General features: G+C 46.1%; 2 protein-coding genes across 2 annotated transcripts; one reads left to right on the top strand and one right to left on the bottom strand.

Annotated features, from left to right (window-relative positions):
• Window positions 1-6,495: 6,495 nt before the first annotated feature.
• LOC108107492 lies at window positions 6,496-18,205 on the top strand. The gene is made up of 8 exons (XM_017215039.1): window positions 6,496-6,762; window positions 7,783-8,187; window positions 15,721-15,806; window positions 15,887-16,136; window positions 16,246-16,924; window positions 16,990-17,123; window positions 17,177-17,317; window positions 17,375-18,205. The coding sequence occupies exons 2-8, from the start codon at window positions 7,895-7,897 to the stop codon at window positions 17,538-17,540; spliced, it is 1,749 nt and encodes a 582-aa protein (XP_017070528.1). The 5' UTR covers window positions 6,496-6,762; window positions 7,783-7,894; the 3' UTR covers window positions 17,541-18,205.
• Window positions 12,174-14,238, bottom strand: LOC121530570. Its single transcript, XM_041819918.1, has 2 exons — window positions 13,435-14,238; window positions 12,174-13,382 (listed from the first exon to the last, which is right to left on the bottom strand). Exons 1-2 carry the CDS (start codon window positions 14,236-14,238, stop codon window positions 12,174-12,176), a joined length of 2,013 nt encoding a protein of 670 aa, XP_041675852.1.
• Window positions 18,206-18,402: the final 197 nt, after the last annotated feature.

Below are 18,402 nucleotides of genomic sequence, written 5' to 3'. Positions count from 1 at the left end.
TAAGGCAGACAGAGACACTGGATGCCAAAAACCAAAGCTGATAATTTCAATCAATTTTAAGCCAGAGACAAAGCGACATAAGGGTAACCAATTTAGCCGTTTCGCAGTTGACTGCCTGCAATTACCAAACTGGAAATTCAATGGAAATTGAGTTGACTGCACTTCGCAAAGGGTAAAAACTTTAAACACCGCGACGTTGCTCTAAAAACTAAGGTTCAGGGGACTAAAGCTTGAAAAAGGCTATCAAAAACTCCTGAACTTTTAAAGAACGAAGACCAATAATTACAGGGATAGCTACGAATAAATAGAAGAATCATTGCTGTTAATGTTCAGTTTAAATGCTGTCATTATATGAACGAAATATAAATATATAATTTGTATCACATTTTTATCCAATTTGCGATAACTTTAGTAAGCCGCCAATTAAACTAATTTCGCTGAATACTACAATCAAATGTTCTAATACGGAACCCAACTCAAAGCTCAGGCCAATTAGCTGGACCTTTCATGTGATAAACAGTTAGGCCGCCGAGAATAAAACCGAAAACCAAACCCAACCTCAAGCTCCTCCGTCTCGTTCACCCAAGTCGGACCTCCAACGTTTTCGCTTTCGATCGTGCTTGAATGTTAAAAAAGCACTGAAAATCCATAACTCTGTAAAGGTGTCTAAACATGAAGATACCCTTTGGGTGTATTCTTTTTTCTTTATTTTACCAGTTCGTACAAATCGTTTACAGTCTTACGCTGCCTTAAATAATAACTTAAACTAAACAATTTATTTAATTTTCCATTAAAATGGGGTATTAAGAGTAAGTAGGTTAGAATCCTTAAACGAAAACCAAATATATATCCCCTGCCTGCTTTAAAATTACTGGGTATACTCTACAAGTCCGAAGAGTCTTCGGATAGCGTGTGTGCTTTGACCAATTCTCGGTTCCTTTGTTTTGATCCCGATTCCGAGTGTTTTTGTAGGTTTGGTTTTTCCCTGGCTTGAGCTGTTGTTGTTCGTGCCTGCGGATGGCTTAATAACGTTATTTTTCTCTGGTCATTGTACTTTTAATGGCCAGTGGCAGCTGGAGGAGGGGCGGGAGCAGTAGCAGGAGCAGGAGCAGGAGCAGGAGCAGGAGCAGGAGCAGGAGCAGGAGCAGGAGCAGGAGCAGGAGCTGCCCAGAATCAGCGGCATCGGCAGCAAACAAATCAAACGGAGACGCCGTTTTGCCTTTGGGCCAGTGTGTTCCTATTGCCAACATTCGCATCGATCATGATCATTTGGTCTGGTGTTGTTTTAAGCTTTTTCCCTTTTTCTTTTTGGCTACCAGCGATCCCAATGATGAGGATGATGATGATCGTTAAGGGGGTTGTCCCTTTTCACCGGCATGGGGAGTCGGGGAGTAAGGATCGAGGCTGGAGCATCGGTTGCGTGGCAGCAACAACTTATCGAGGAGGTTTCTCGGGCGACCAACAACGATGATCACGATGGTGGCGAATCGATAATGATGATGATGGAATATGTAGGCTCTTATAAACTTGAGCTTCTGGGTGGCGACGCATAACATGGGCCCAGAAAGCTCTTTCATCGCATGACAGGCGGCCGAAACGTTTAAGCCAAAACGAAAAAGCGCTGAACAAGTTGAGAAGTACCGCAAAAAAACAAAAGCGAAATGAAAATATATGGACAGAAATTGGTTTTAGTATTGATTTCGTACAGGTGTGTGGCCGTGTGTCTGGCCGAGTAAACATCAAAATTAAAATATGCAAAACTGCCATTGCAGAATGGCATTGTTTATGCAGAACAATCAGGAAATATCATTTACAACAAGCGAATTAAATTGTTTACATTGTCAGCGTGACAGCAGCAAAAACCGGAGATAAGAAAAGTTTTTGATTTTTTGTCGGTCGCGTTGGCAAGAGTTTTTGTGTGCTGGCAAGTGTTTGGCTTTTAATTTGGCACGGAACTTGAAAGAAGTAATCTTGAAACGAAAGCAAAAGTTTCTTTGATGTAAGATGCGATTTCAACAGCAGATTTGGGGTTGAGGGAATTTTGTAAAGTTTCACACAAATATCTGAGAGGTGACCTAGGGATATGCGAATATAGTTATGGAAATGTTGTAAAACCAGTAAAAAGTAAGTTTATGATGTAATTGCATTTCTCAGATGCTTCTCATTTCCAGATTGCTTGAAGTAGGTTATTCAAATGACTGAGAACCAGGGAAAGGGAAATATTTCTGTAGAGTTGGTGCACCTAACTGGATTACGGAGTCATTCTTGACTTCAGCTGAAGGTATTCAAAAGCAAGCCATTGAAAAGGCACTCACTTCTCTCTTATCCTGCTCCTTCATTTCGATTCATCATTAGCATAAGTAGCAATATCCTTTTGCTTTCAGAGAAAACAAAACGAGAGGAAAATGTTTGAAAATGTACAATGGTTCGCTCAAGGCAAATGCACAATTCCACGTTAAATTTACCCCCACTTCTCGGGAAGAAAGGGAGCCGGAGCAGGAGCCGGAGCCTAATGCAACTTTTGTGTTGGCGATGCGAAAAGATTTTCCGCTGCAATTTCCAGTGGAATGAATTGCTTGCCAATAATCCGCTGCGACAGTTGGCAAAAATGCAATTAAAAAATTTCCACTTTGTCGCTGGCAGCAGGGGAAAGCGCTCTTCTCTGCTCTGCTCTCTTATTTTTCAGTTTTCTTGGCGAGTGTGAGTTGGCCTTTTCCGATTTGTTTTGCGTAACTTTGACAGCAGAAACAGCAGCCTCCTCTTTCTGCCAACCAACTGTAGCTTAGGAAAATTCTTTCATTTAATAAAATGCGTGCCAACTTGACAATTTTCACTGGGCTGTCACTTGGGCATAAGGGATAAGCCGAAAGTTTTGCAAGTTTTTGATTTCTCCCAGCCTCGCACCCGCCCCCGCTGTCAATCAAGAGCGGGCGGGGAGTGGCAGCAATTTGTCCAAGCCAAAGATCCAGGTGTTTGAGCCTGCCTCCTCGACCCGCGGCAAAGTTTTTCATTCAAAGGTGTTGTAAGGTGCTAAAAACTTGAACGGCTCCTTTTTTCCCTCGGCTGGAAGTTGGCATGATAATTCACTGAGCGAGGGTTGCGATGAATGTGAGTTTTCACTCAGCTAGTGGAAAAATTTACATTTTTATAATAAAATGTGTTATGATATATAATAATAAAGTAAAATTTGTTTAAAATATAATAAAGTAATAAGTTGTTAGAACTGAAAGAGACGAGAATTTCAGAGGGAGCTGTTTGATTAGTGCTTACTTACTATTTAAGCAGTAAAGAAGTTTCGCAAGAAGTCTGACTGCAACTTGGTGATTTGCCCACATCTCGGTATCCATCCCTAGAAGTTCGATTTGCGGATGCGTGTAAACAAATAATCTAGCTCCCAGGCAGCGAGTAGCGCCCAAGTTCAAACGAAGCAAAAGCCACCGAAAACATGTAAAAAACGAAAAGCCGGACCACACACGCCAGTTCCTCGGGAAGGAGGACAGGAACAACAAAAACTCGGCCAGGTCTGTACCTCGTCCCCTGCTCCACGGCTCCTCGGCTCCTCTGCTCCTGAATTCTCGGCCTGGCCGTATTGATTATTGTGATCTGCCGTGTGCTCCGCTCTGGGGGTAATTATGCAGCCAGGGGACTCTTTGCGGGAGTAGGGTTTTCGTTTTCGACATGTCGGGGATCGGGAATCGGGTATCGGGAAACGGGGGCTCGCCTGTCATTTATTTTAAACGATTCCTTTACACATGTCGGAGGCTTTCGCCGCCAACGTTGCCGCATTTATTGTTGCTGTTTCAGGCCCGTCCCCTCTCCTTTTCCCCATCCTCATCCTCATGCTCAGGTTCAGTTTTCAGCTATACAGCTCCCGCTTTGGCTATAGCTCCTGCCTCCGACGAGGCGGCTGACGTCGGCATGCCAATCATTTTGCGTTGATGAAGTGCGAGTGTGAGGCAAAAATGTTGTACCAATAAGTTCAGTCAATGGTGCTGAATGCCAGAATGCCAAAACGCCAGGATGTTCGGCAGTCCGTCAGTCCGTCACTCGTTCAGTATTTCACTCTTTCATTTTTTCAGTTCAGCTCCCAGTTTGGGAGTCACAAATCGCTGATCGATTGAGGGGAGCAGCGTGTTGACCCTATCGTTACACCAATGGAGCAGCTGAAGTATTGTGTCAACAGAAAAATGCACTCAATTTGATTCACGCGGCATTTACTGGGATGTCAGCAATTTAAGGAAAATCAATCAAACATATAGGTGGTCGAAAGCAGTTTAAGAAGTGAGTGGAGAGGAGATGCAATAAAATATATAAACTGGAACTGTTTTAGAAATATTTAACTACTTCTTATTAAATATCATATAAAATTTCCTGCCAATTAAGAGGATATTCCATACTAAAGAGCCCTAAACTCCTGCCAAACGAACGCTCGATCGCCGTGGAACAAGGGCACATTCTACTCGGCAGCTAAGTGACTTGTTCCACCTCTTCGCCAATAATTAATTTGTTGAAAATGCAACGCCGACTCTGGGCCACCATCAGCGTCATGGAGTTGGGACTGGGATGGGGGAATGGGCTCCGGACAGAGTCGCACTGACAGGCGGGCAGCGCCCTGCATTATGCATGAGATCGGACCTGGAACCTGGGATGCCGGATGGGTGATGGAGGACTCGGACCCTTGAGAAATGCGCGGCAGGGGCACCTTCAAGGTTGGCCGTTGTCAACTCTCGAGGCTCCAGCCTCCTGTCTTGCTCTTTCAACTCATTTCCCCCGAGCCCCCAACTGCCACAGACTGGCGCTGATTAAGTCACTAAAACTGCTGGCTGCTTTTCTAACTAATTTGCTGTTAATTTGTTGCTACGCTACGGCCAGACGCAACTCATTTCCTTCCTGTCACAGGGCAAAAATTCTGTTTTACTTTACTTTTTTCATTCGCCTTATGCTGTCAGAATTCCGGGAAAACCCCCTCTACACACACTCACCCAGGTGAAGCCAGCGCGGAAAAGGTAGAGCTCAGCAGAAACTAATTTGTTTATATCAGCGAAATGCATAATAATGCCAGCGAATATTTCATAACAATTTGGCCTGACGCTTAGGAAGTTTGGGTTTCGCTGCATATTAAATTCCAGAACAGTAACTTCCGAAAAGAGATTTATCATAGGGAAGCATTAATAAGTAGTTGGCATCAAAGACCTTATTTTCGTACCTTATTTTCCTTAATAAACTGAATATATGCATAAAGGGTCTCCTTTAAAGGGTTGAACTTTTGCTTGGTTAAGTTTGAGCTTCATGAATTTCGTCTCATTCGGTGGCAATTAATGACCTAGTGTAAGACTTAATCTGCTGAAACGGACTCCATTCAGCCCTATGCTTGGCGGGTAACTAATACAGCTGCGACCGCTGCCCGGGAGTAGCTTTAATCACTTGGGGACTCATGTAATGCCCAAGCCCAGCTGCACATGCACTCGAATCGGCAAACACTCGCCTGTCAAAGCGTTTCCAAAGCATCGCCTCATCGCATGTTGCATCCACTCCGCCGCCTCTGCCACTGCCACTCGGATCTAATGTTTATCTTCCGTGTTTCGGCCAGCTCCGATTTCATGTGGGGGCACTTTGGCACTTTGCATGCGGATGGCTTATGGGGATCCCCGTCTCAGATCCCGGGAGGGGTTGCTACCAAGACGCGGCCGAGTGGCGCTCAGTGTTTCCACCGAAAGTCACGTGCGGCACATAAAAAACCAACGCACATCATGTTATTCCACTGATTCTGGGCTCTTGTTCTTTTGCTTTTCGGTTGTATTCTGGTTTTCATTGAAAACGAAATTCAAAAATCAAAATGTTGGCGCGACAAAAAAACAACACAGCCATCAATGGGGCAGGCCCAAAGCAGAAGGCATTAATTAAGGGAGAGCAAAAAGTGTATGTATTGTTTTTCTTATTCTTATACCCCTTACTCGTGGAGTAGAACGGGGTATATTGTGTTTGCCGATGGGTATGTAACAGGGGGAGGAATATTTGAAATTTCTAAGGTGGAAAAAAACTGCTGGTAGTGTTTGTTACTATACAATTTTCTATATATATATGGTCTTGTTTTACGAAGTTCTATTTTATTCTTATAAATGTACTAAATAAGAGTGGAAATATTATGGCTTAAAACGCTGGTAGGTATGCAACATAATCTGTGTCAAGATTTTAGCGGGTATCTGAAAGTCGTGGCCCTTGACTACATCATTCATTCTTGCTTTTTTTGGGGCTTTCTGTGTGTGTGTGCGTGGGATTGGGGAGACTTCGGGCCGTCTTCGGGATTTAGTTGGGGCCTTCTTCGTTCCTTGGTAGCTGCCGGCGTCGCTGCCTCGGCCGCGGTCTCCGTCGCCGCCTCAGTCGCTGCCCCAGCCGGCGTCGCAGTCGCTTCTTGCTCTCGACGCTCGGGCTTTTTGGCTTTCTTTGCGCACGACTCTCGGGCATTTTGCGTTTGCACGTCAAGGCAGGCGGACGACGAGGACGAGCGCCGACGGAAAGAGCAACCAAGTGCTAGAAGCCAAACTTCCGCACCCGGGAAACGTGTCGCGTGTGCTCCGAGTGGAAAATACGGACGGATTCGGGGTGTGCCGGCAAAAAGCCCGCTAAAAGAATTCCAACTATGCGTGCGACCACAAATCAAAATCAAAATACGAATTTATGAAAAGTGTTTCCCATTAAGAGTAAAAGTAAAAGTGTTCGTGCGTGGGCCATCGGCTAATTGCTCGTGTTCCACAGCCACAGGTGGTGTTTCAGCGCGCCCCGCCCCCAACTGCGATGCCCCCTGGCCAATTGTTGCGGCACACGCAAATTCGCAGAAGTTTAATTAAAGTGGGACCCGAGGAAAGGTCAGCGGGCAGCCGCAATTAGCAAATCTAACAGTTCCGAGAATCGATTCACTGCAGCCCCCAATTAATTGGGCGCCCCTAACAGCAGCCGAAAAACCAAAGAGAAGACCGACGCACAGTACAGAAGTTACTCCCCCTGAAAAAAGAATCGGAAAAAATACATTTTCGTTTTTTGGCAATATAGTGGCAGGCCAAAGAAGTTGTAGCCGCAGAAAAAGGAAAGTGGGTGGCTCTTGGGGACGAAGCAGGGGACAGGCAGCAGGCGACGTGTGTCAAAGGTTTGACAGGCCTTAATTGTGCGGAGGACAGAAAATCAGGAGACGTCCGTCGAGGGGTGGATGCGGCAGTACGCCGTAAGGCGAGTCGAGTCGAGGGCTTCGCGTTTCGGGATTTTCGGATTTACGGATTAGAACCGAAACGCTTTTTTCCTAGGGAAGAGCCAGAGATTCAAGCCAGAAAACTCATATTTTGTATCTCTTCGAATTAAGCTTCTTAAAGAACAAAAACATAAACAAGGAACAAGGAAGAGAAATTATTTTATTATAGACAACAAAATTGAATCCAACGAAGTAAAGTTCTCTAAAAAAGCTTAGCAATTATTCTTCTTATCCTATTTTGAGCAAGAGTTTTTTAGACAAAGGATTGAGCAGTTTTTGTGGGAAATTCAAAGTGATAGAATTGATCAAAAAAGCGTTTTGCTAGATTTTTGTGACAGTTTTTTTTTCAATTGACACAAATTAAGTAAACTATTTGGCAAGTTTTGACTTGCAATTCAATTTGCTACGAGATCAATTAATGAAGATTCGGCAGACAAGAACAAAATCGAATTTGTTGGCCATTGAAAGTATCTAGTTATTTAATAAGTAACTTGTTCGAAGAACAAAGCAGCCCAATAAAAAGCAATTTATTTAATTAGGCCACAGCACACGCACTCAAAGGTTGTTTCACCTCACCAAAGTCTAAAAACCAATCAAAGAACAGTCAAGTGAAAAGTTGAAATAAAAGAAAGTGAACCAAAAAGGAGAACCATGTTGCCAGGAGTGGAGCTGCTGCTGCTGCTCCTGCTCAGCCCGTCGCTTCTTGCAGAGATCTCCCACTTACCGATGGTCAGCAATCGCATTATCCTGGACTCCACGGAGCTGCTCCAGCCGCCTTTGATACCAGACGCCGATTTGCCAGCGGTTAAGGCGACGCCAGTTCCGCCGCAGAAGTGTCCTTCGTTGCAGCGGTACCGCAAGATGTTGAAGGACTTCGACGACCTGGAGGACCTCTATGTGGATGTGCCCGTGCACATCGCCTTGGCGGAGCGACAGAGAAAGCGGTGAGTACGTCGTTCTGCTTTCGGCTTCGGTTGTCGGATGATGGGTAGCAATACGGCTAAGTGCGATGGCGACGCCGCCTGCCACACAAATCAAATTACGGCCAAACAAATGCGAAAGATGGCCAGAGCCAAACTTAGGGGCGCCTCCAAGAAGAAGCCGGCAGGAGCAAAAAATAATTTATAACCACGACGTGTGGCTGGCCAAACAAAAAACAAACATCCACAGCCAGATTTTTTACAGTTGTCCATAAATGTGTGCATGTGTGTGTGTGTGTCCGCCGCTCTTCTTCTTATTTGTCTAGTGTGCGAGCTTTTGTTGTCCTCACAGCTGCCACCACAAGTCGCACACTGGCCCCAGACCCAGATTTTATGTCGAAACCTCTGAAGTTATGGGAAAAGTTCCACTTCAATCTGAGATTGTTTTGGGGAAAAGGAATCATGATTTGATTTTCTCTAATTGGTAAGGAAAGAAACTTCTTCGACTCATAAAAGGAAAATATTTCCAAAAGTTCATTTAAGTTTAGATAATCAAAGATACTTCCAATGGCTCTTGAGATTTGCAGGTCACGTAGTTTCGGTCTTAAATTTGCTTTCACCTTCTCTGTGTTTCGTTCTAAAGTAAAGTTTCTAGTAACACCTATATATTATTTTCAATTGGTTTGGGTTTTTCCAACACCCCAGTATTGAATTTCCCATGTCACAATGGCCGACTCCCACACCCACCGACTCCTGCACCACTGTTCCCGCTGCGTTGCACGTGGCGTATGAGTAACGTTCTTTTTTTTACGATTTTCATTGGTTTCCGTTGGGCCGCAGCTTGGGCCTGGGTCAAAAGAGGCCCGTCACGTTTTCGCTTAGGCTCTGGTCTCCGGGATTTCAGTTTTCATCTTCTCCAGTGAACGTGTGAACCAGTGCGGGGCTTTTTTTCTTAGAGCGGGGAAACTGGAGGCCCCGGGCTCGTATAGCACTCGATCATTTGCCACAGAATGCCAGCAAACATTCAAATTAATGTCGTGGTTTGTCGTCAACTGCCTTTTCGGTTCGCTTTTTCAGTGGCTCCTTCCTCTTCTGCTTCACCCCACACATGTAGTATGTGTGTTAGGCATCAGTGTCGCGCGACTCGGCCAAAGTGCTCCAATTGCCCGACTGCAGCTCGAGTGACCAGCTCGCGGCACTCTGGAGATGCGAGATCCAAAACCCTAGAGCACAGAGCACAGCACCCAGAACCGAAATCTAGAACCAGAGTACGTGACGTTCGGGTCGAGTTGCCCAGTTCGCTGAGCGTGTGAAAGGAGCGAGTTGGAGATGTGGCAAAGAAGCTATGGCAAAATCGCGTTTATGGCGCGTGCAGCCATTAAGCGTTTTGCTAGAATCAGCAGGCCGTTCCCATTCCCATTGCCATTCCTAGTGGCCCCGTGCGTATCCTTCCATCGGCCAATCAAGGGGCGAGCGTTAATATTTTTGCGCAAACAAATCATAAATATTAATTTTACGACTTAATTCGACGGCGCAATATGCGCTCCCGTTCCCAATTCCCAATTCTCAGTTCGCAATTCACGATTCCCGATTCGCATTCGCAAGTCGATCATTCTGGACGCGGATGCCACTTGCGGCCACCTGTGGCATTCGCTGGCTAGTTGTGGCTGCCAGTCACCCAGTCATACAGTCAGTGGCCTGAAATCAAAACAAACCCCGAAACTGCCGGAAAGGTGATTGTGTGGTCGCTGACCAAAATATGCACTCGACAAGGGGATACCTCTTATGTGTGATGTTTTGAAAATGTAACTTAAGTAGGGTGATTGCTACTTCGTTTATTTCTGAATTAAACTTTCGATTTAAGTCTTTCAACGAATATACTATAATTTTAACCCTGTCACATACTCAACCCGTTCACCATAAAGCCCTTCCCGGCCTTTTCGTGTAGGGAATGAAGGCAAAATGTTGTTAATATGTTGATGCTGTTGTTTGATTGTTGTTGGCGTTGCATTTTTATGTGCGCCGCAGGCTCAGGCGGTGTAAACAACTTTTATTGCCCGGCCCGACACTCGGCAAAAAGGCAACCGCCCACGCCGCCCGCTCCTCCACTTTTATGGCGTGAAACTATTTATTTGTAAGCGCATCAAAGGAGCCACAACAACAGCAACAAATTGCCATAAAATGCGAAGCATAATTCTTTGTGTATGTTTCGTATTTGGCCGTTTTTGTTTTCTGTTTTTGGTTTTTAACTGAAACTACGCAGACCTTGCCGCACAGCACATTTTCGCACAATGACCAATGCCCCATCATCATCAAACTCAACATCGTCGTCATTATTTTGCGCCGCCAGAAAAGATCTCCTACGAGTGTAGTGGGTATAGTATGTATTTTTAGCACTTGACAGAGTACGAAAATACTCGGCGAGACTGAGTCCGTCTGAGGCTGAATCTGAGGAATGGGAATCAGAATAGGAATAGGAATAGGAATCAGAATCGAGGGAACGATGGAACGCCAGAACCACACACTGAGTCCCACCCGACCAAGCCAATCCGAACCGAACGGAACAGACAGAGGGGCGTCGCTCTCAGTCAGACGACTCCGCATCAACGCCACAGTTCAATAGTCTAAAATTTCCCAAAAAATAGACGAAACTCAGAGGAAGGGAAAGCCATTTTCAAATTACAGACACTAAGTGCTCACTGTGCCCATTTCGGTGTGAGTAATTGAGTGTGTCTTTGTTTCGCATTGTGCTCGGCGTGAATCACTCACAGATTCAGAATCAGAACCAGTGTGTTGGGTCATAATAGAGATATCAAATAATTGTTATGTTCTTGGCCGACAACAGGATCACACATTGAAATGGGAGACTACTTGGGTAGTGGGTGATGGGCTGTGGGCTATGGGCTGTTGGCTATGGTTGGGGGTTCTATTTACACTTGACTTCCCAGTGACAGTGGATGAGTAATCCCCGGCACTCAATGTCGGCCATAAGATCCATTAATGAAAACAGATGATAAATTGTCTCAACAAGTTGCTGTGGCAAACACTCTGCCATGGGAATTTTCCAACAGCAAAATCTGATTTATGGACTATCTAATATGGTATCTCATGGATATTCAATTTGAATTCCCAGAGCATATTCACCTAATGTTAATCATGAATTATAGGTTCTGGAAATCCAAATGAATTGGCCATTTACTCTGATTTATGCAGTATTTATATTTAGTCAAAGACTCAAAGATATTTTTCTACACTTCAAGCTTAGCTACCATTATAAAGGTTAAGATTGAGCTGCAGAGATAAGGAACTTACTTCCTCTAAAATCCACTTAAATAGGAATCCCTTAGAAATTGCCAAATTTATATCCTGTAACTCACATAATTCCACAGAAGTTGTCTCTTCTCCTTGGCGCTATACCCAATCCCATTTGGGATATTTTCGAATCGAAACTTGTGCCATCCGATATTGGGGCGATATTTGTTTGGCTGCACTGCAGCCACTTCCTTCGCAATCAGCGAATGCGCCACTTATGAGGATATCTGCTTAACTCGTTCCTTATCTGTGTTTTCGCTCGGAGTTTTCCGGCTGCTGTGCATCTGGGAAAGCTGGAGCTGATTGTCAATTTGCGGGAAGCGAGGGGAGTTCGTCTCAGTCTCGGTCTCATTCCCATCGCCATCCCAGGGGCAAGATGCATGAGGCACGAGGCGCGATGCACGGTGCACAGACTCCCCGCCGTTGTTGTTTGCAAAAATAGAAATTTGTCTCTGATTTTAAGTATTTCGCGTGAAAAGTAACAGAAGCGACCCGAACGGCACGGACCAGACTCTACTATATAGACTATAGACCAGACAAGAGACCCAGACCCAGACATCGGATGGGTGGTGGAGGGGGACCAGGGCTGCCAGCCAGAGTCAGTGTCTCTCAATTGCAAATTTATGTGAATTGAGTCAATTTTATCGCAGCTAGCTAGGGAGTTAGTTTGGGTTAGTTTACTTTTGACTTGTTTGTTCCTACAAAACTTTGCGTCGTTTGACTGGCGTAAATCGTACGACTGGAGCCACTTGAACTTGGCGCTGCCAGTGGCCATCCTTTGGGTACTTCCTTCTGCGCTGCCTCCTCCTCTTCTTGTTCCTGCCCTGCTGCTTAGTTCTGGTGACCATCTGGCACCGCCAATTCCGGATCATTAGCTCGCCCAGAAACGTGAGGGCGGAACAGAAGATGCCAACCACCAAGATGCCAAACGGTCCTTTCAAATGCTCCGTGGTCAGGACAATGTCGGTGCCCGCGAATTGCGGTCGCATCTTGCTCACCCTGTTTAGATACGTGTTATTATACCTAAAGTCAGCGTCGATCTTCTGGAAGATTCCCACGTCCCGCATCAATCGGATGATTCTGTTAATCTCAAAGAGGAAGGGAAAGCCCGCCTTCATGATCATCTGCAGCGGACTACTGAAGACGTTGTAGGGAAAGGCGTATATATCATCCGCCAGGGCACTCTGCATCGTGTACATGCGGTTGCTCAGGATGCACCGCGTGCCCCACTTAACCGCCTCCAAGTTCTTCGTCTGCGGGAGAAACTCGGCCGAGCTGTTGTATCCCTTGAAAATCCACATATCATCGTCGTTCTCGAACCAATCGCGACTCTCCTCGTGGCCGCCATAGGGAATCCCGTGTGCCACCACCTCAGTGAGTTCATCAAGCTGGTGAAGGTATCCGGGATCTTGAAAAGTGGCTATCATTTTGGACGTGTAGGTAGCCACCACATTCAAGCCATACAGGGTCAAGGCCATGAAAAACAGCCTGGTAGCCTCGCAAATGGGACGCTCCTGAACGGCTATCGAAATGGATACAGCCAGAGCATTGATGGCCGTTAGACTTAGCTGCTGGTAGTATTTCGGTTCCGGCAGGATTTTCACCAATGCGAACCAGAACAACCAGCTGATTACGAGAATCAAGATGAAGCCAATCCAGGTTTCGCCCTGAAAGATTCCAACCATCGCTTGCCAGGCGGGCCGTTTTTCGGCCACCTTGATGTACCAGGTGTGTGCATCCTGCAGATAGGTATCAGATCCCCAGAAGTAGTCGGCCACCTCGTTGTCCGGATAAAAGCCACCGATTATAAAGTCGCACTCGTTATCCTGGACTTTTCCGAGCAAGCCAGTCCATTTCAAGTCGGGCTCCATCTCGCCACGTGACTCATTACTGCAGGTTTGGTTCACCTGTGGAGGAGTAGATAAGAGTAGTTTTTGGATCAGATGCTCTAATGCTCACATAGAAGCTTAGTCGATTTTTCATGAATCCCAGGATTCTCATCTCTAGGCCCATGATGCAGTCAGCTTCCACAAACGGGGCGGAGATAGCAGCGCAAACGAAGAATGTGCAGTTCCTAGGACTGAATCCAGCCGAGTAGTCCTTCATGGAAGCATTAACGACCTTGCTACTGGGATAAAGGTCTCCATTGCGGCACTGGCCCAAACTCTGGACATTCAGAATCCGACAGTCCACGTTGCTGTAGTAATCATTGACCAGAATATTATAGTCAGTGGGGGTGGAGGCATAGAGTAAAGCCACCCGATGCACATAAAATCTTTTCATAAGGGCATCGAAAATTTCTGTAGATGTACTCTTAGCCAAATTTCGATTTTTGGCATCGTGATAGAGTATTAGGAAACGGGCTCCAGGATTCCACGATCGCATTTTGCTTGTGTGATTCGTTATCAGATTATTTAATCGCTTTTCGGAGTCCACTATTATCACGTAGTTATCCGCGTATATCAGTTCCCCCATGTTTTGGACCTTCACGTTGCTTTTGTGATCGCTGACCACGCGCATCTGGAAGAACTCGGTCCTATTTGGTTCCGCGGGATACAAAGCTGCCTCGTTTATTAGCTTGCTAAATCCTTCCTGGATCTGATCCGCCGGACTGGAAAGATTAAAAACATGAGCTAGCATCAAGTTATAAGCTCGAGTGAAGCGCTCCGCTGGACTGCGAAGAAAGAAGATTTGGGAAAACTTATCGAGGCAGTTGACTCCTGCTTTCCGAGCCTCGGATCCAAGATCCTTTTCGGGCCTCATGAAGATTACTATGTTGGCCGTTTCATTTGAGAGATTCGCTACTCCCTGGGACAGGTCCAGGATCCCCAAGAAGAGGATGATGATGACACTTGGACAATACCACCACATTATTGTGTCCATCACGTTGGACAATTGCCATTTAACTGCAGCGGGTGTGAATTTTGTCGGGCAAGTTATATGACCTATATCCTTCCTACCGCCAGTTGAGCATATCGGTTCTTGTAGGTAAGATGCAATTTACTTCTTCCTAATGGGACACTCGATTCGTCCTATAAGTTTACTGCAGTTTATCTCAATTGGACACCGCTCCGCATCAAAAAGTTCTGAATGCCTTGGCAAATCTGAGTAATATGATAATCCCAGCCTTTCAAATCCATTAAACCCTTACTGCAGGCTGGTAAGAATGCATTAAATCAATGCCGAGGGGTTTTCCGGGCCGGGAGCGCATTCAACTTTCGCCTTTGGCCGATGTTTGCCTTGTATAATTGACTGCTGTCATCGTGCCGACAACAAGGATGGCCCAACAACAAACAATCGCCATTGCAACATGCAAGGCTTAAATTAAAGCAAATATTTGCTCAGTCGCAGAGGCGCCGCCGCCAACAATGGTCGAAATGCATTAAAACACTCCATCAATCCGAACCTTTTGGCAGGGCGGCCAAAAATACGACAATATGGTATGGTATTGGTGTGGTGCACTAACTTCTGTGCTCTTAGTCCGGTTTGCGGGGGATGACTACGACGACGACGATGATGATGATGGCCCATGGCGTTGGCCGGAAGTAGCCGGTCATAAAAATAAAACTCGAGATGGCCGGCCATAAGCCAAGTCAATGAGTCATTTGCTGCAATGGCCATCCTGCTCCTCGTATTGCTATTGCTCCAAACTGCATCCTTGTGAAGCTCTCGTGTGCGAATCCATGTGGGTGTATCGGCGAGCTCATTTGTCTTAGCAGTTTGTCATTAGAAAAATTGCTCGTAAATTTCCCATTTAATTACAATACAAAACTCAGCAAGTTCAGAAAAGGGCCAGTGCCCAGGGGACTTGAACTCAATCTTTGGGTGCAACAAAGTTGCAACAGCATCAGCGCGAAGATGGATAAACAAAGTTGGCAAAAGGATAAGGAAGTCGAAGAGGGAATACTCTTTTTTGATAAAGTGATATCTCAGATAGTTTCAATAGCTAACATTATGGAATGGTTTAGGGATAAGATTTCTTCCTCACGTCTTATATCTTGAAAAGAAGAATTTCGGCAAGAGTAAAAATGAAAATTTGTGACATCGACATAGATAATCCTTGGCCAACCAACTGGCCTTTTGGGTCAGAGTATGGCCAAAAGCCGCTGACTCATTTGGTTCAGTTCGGTCCAGACAGGCGGCAAAACAAATTGCGTGTGATAATTTAGTGTCATCATTTTTGACATAGGGCGTTAACAGCTCACTTACTCCGCCCCTCAAAGCCGCCTTCATCTCGTTTTGCAGATTTGTGCTGAACCTGAACGACTCGACGCCGCTGACGATTCGCTTCTCGGCGCCCGTGGGCCGCAAGATGTACTACAATCAGACAGGTAAGTCCGCCCCTCCGTTGAGTTGAGCCCCTCCATTAACCCCGCCACCCCGCCACCCCGCCACCTTGTCTTCTCTGCAGGAAATCTTCTCCGGCCCCCGGCAGTGGCACCTGGTCCAGGTGTGGCTGTGGGCAGTCTGGTGCTGCCCTGCGCCCTGCGCGGCCAGTACGACCTCTTCGTCCTGGCCCGCCACTCCGGAGCCCTCAAGGTGGACGCCCTGGCAGAGCATCCCCAGAACGACTGGCCCCTGCTCAATGCCACGCACCGGATCGCCATTCGGACCCAGAACCGCGTGCGGAAGCGCGAGATGATCGTCAAGTGGGACAGGAGGTGAGTTGATTGTAGTCAGCACTGAATAGCCATAAGAATGTTCTTAAATCAAATTAACAAAGTGTTTTCCTGTTTACTTAATCTGATTAACCTTACAAAATCGTTTCAGCAAGTTTGATTACCATGTCATGCACTATTGCCTGGTGATACAGCGACTTTCCGTGGACTCCCCGCCGATAACCTTTGACAATTTCTGCCAGGCGGTAGCCGCCTACGTGGACCAGCGACCTATGACGCCCACTTGCTCCGTAGGCAACCCCGTGGACCTGGTTTGGGGTACACCACCGCAGCGGGAGAGAAGACTCAATCCCCGTCAGAGCCTACACATCGTGTGCACCGGGAAGAAGCGTCAGCAAATGCTTCGACGACTACTCCCGCGGAGCAATTACCAATTAGATTTGTTTGGAGTCCACCAAGCCCGTCAGAACCTCACCGTCCGACTGGCCAGCAGCCAGGTGAACTTCAACAGGACTCAACCTTTGGCTTTGAAGCAGCAGGCTCTGATGCAGCTCAAGATAGGTGGTCAGCATGGCAAACAGGTGTACAGCTTCAAGGTTCCGCAGACGATAGTCCAGGTGGAGGAGCCATTTATGAGGCACCTCTTGATTCCTTGCTCGGGCAGCGAGATCCGGGTAAAACTGCTGCGCCAGCGCAACGAGGTGGGGAAAACGGAGGCCTTCTATAGTCCCACTTATATCAGGCAGAAGGGCGTTTTACCAGGCGAGCGGTATCTCATGAGGTTTGAGCCCAGCAACGAGGATGAAGCGTTGCGGGCCCAGAAAGTTATGGTAAGACTACAATATAAATCGTGAGTCTTTATCCCACAATCTTAGATTATATATATATTTCACAGGTGGCCTTGAGCAGCGAAGCCTTGTTCCGGGACTTGCCAGAACTGCCGCTGAACACTACTGTTTTCAACGTGCGCACGAGGTGCAACAGAGCCACGATTGCCTGGAATGGGTCTCCAGATGAGCGCGAGCTTAGGTAAAACCTTAATCTTTGAAGCATAACATATGTACTTAAACCCCCACTTGCAGCTACTGCATCATAGTGTTCAATCTGCCGCAGCGCAATCGCAGCGTGGTGGACTCCACCAACTACTGCATGGACTTCGTGCCCAAGCGGGTGATGCAGTACAGGAACTTTGAGTGGATGACCTGTAGGGAGCGGCAGCAGAGGTGGGTTCTGAGTAGCCAAGCCACTAACCACAATACATTTCATAATACAATCCACAGTCCCGACAACATCGAAACGGAGACCATACTGAACCTGATGCCGGGCTCCAGTTACCTGGTCTACGTGACCGCCAACTTGAGCATGGGCAAACCCCTGCCCTACCAGGCACTGACCCTCCACATGGCCAGCCAATGCCTGGATGGGTCCCACGAGTCCTTCTACTAAGCGTTGCGAGCTAGGAGTCGTAACCCCAAAAAGCTTCGCTGCATTTTCGAATACAAACACTGAACTATCCGTCGTTGTAAAGCTACCTTATCCACTATGATTACTACACTATCCTACAAGAACTATGCTGGTTAAAAGACTATACACCTAGCTCCATATACTATACATATATATACACTCATATATATATATATATACATATATACAGATGTTCGTGGCAAATGTTGTGTGAGCGAGTGAGTGTGTGCGTGTGACTTATGATTGAGTTTGCCATTTGATTCCAAGTATTTTCGAGTGCTTAGTTTTGTAATTTTTAGCTAGCCGTTAATGTTTGTAAAATAATGTTTTTCATTGGTTTTCCCACTCTGCTTGCCGGGTAATCGTTTTCTAGATTTTAGCCTTAGCACTCCTAGTTTAAAGTTAGTTTTCGTAGGCCTTTGCTGTTAAGTTTAAACCGTAAACAAAGAGTTTGTGTAGTTCTTTTGTACATTAAGCTTACAGTTAGCTCTACATTAGATATACCATTATGAATATATATGTGCGTTGAAAGCGTTGTATTTTTTGAAGCCGAACTTATGCAACCGAAAGGAGGACAATAAACAAATGTGCTATAAAACGAGGAAAGTGTCGCAAATAAATGTGAAACCACTGCTAAAGAAAACCGATTTCTGCAAGGTGTTTTACTCCCGCCAAAAGCTTTTGGGGCATGAATGAATGAGTGATTACCACTAATGTCATCATCACAATCCTCATGCTGATAATGATGATGATGGCGTGTGCAACGAGGTGCGCATAATAATGACAGTGGATAGTAATCTGAACGATAAGCGGCACCCGATAATGAAACATTAAGCCCATCGGT

This window comes from Drosophila eugracilis, unplaced genomic scaffold (assembly GCF_018153835.1).
Source record: "Drosophila eugracilis isolate 14026-0451.02 unplaced genomic scaffold, ASM1815383v1 contig_1765, whole genome shotgun sequence".
Lineage (NCBI taxonomy): Eukaryota > Metazoa > Arthropoda > Insecta > Diptera > Drosophilidae > Drosophila > Drosophila eugracilis.
The sequence above is the reverse complement of the archived record's forward strand: the minus strand, read 5'-3'. Positions and strand labels throughout refer to the sequence as shown.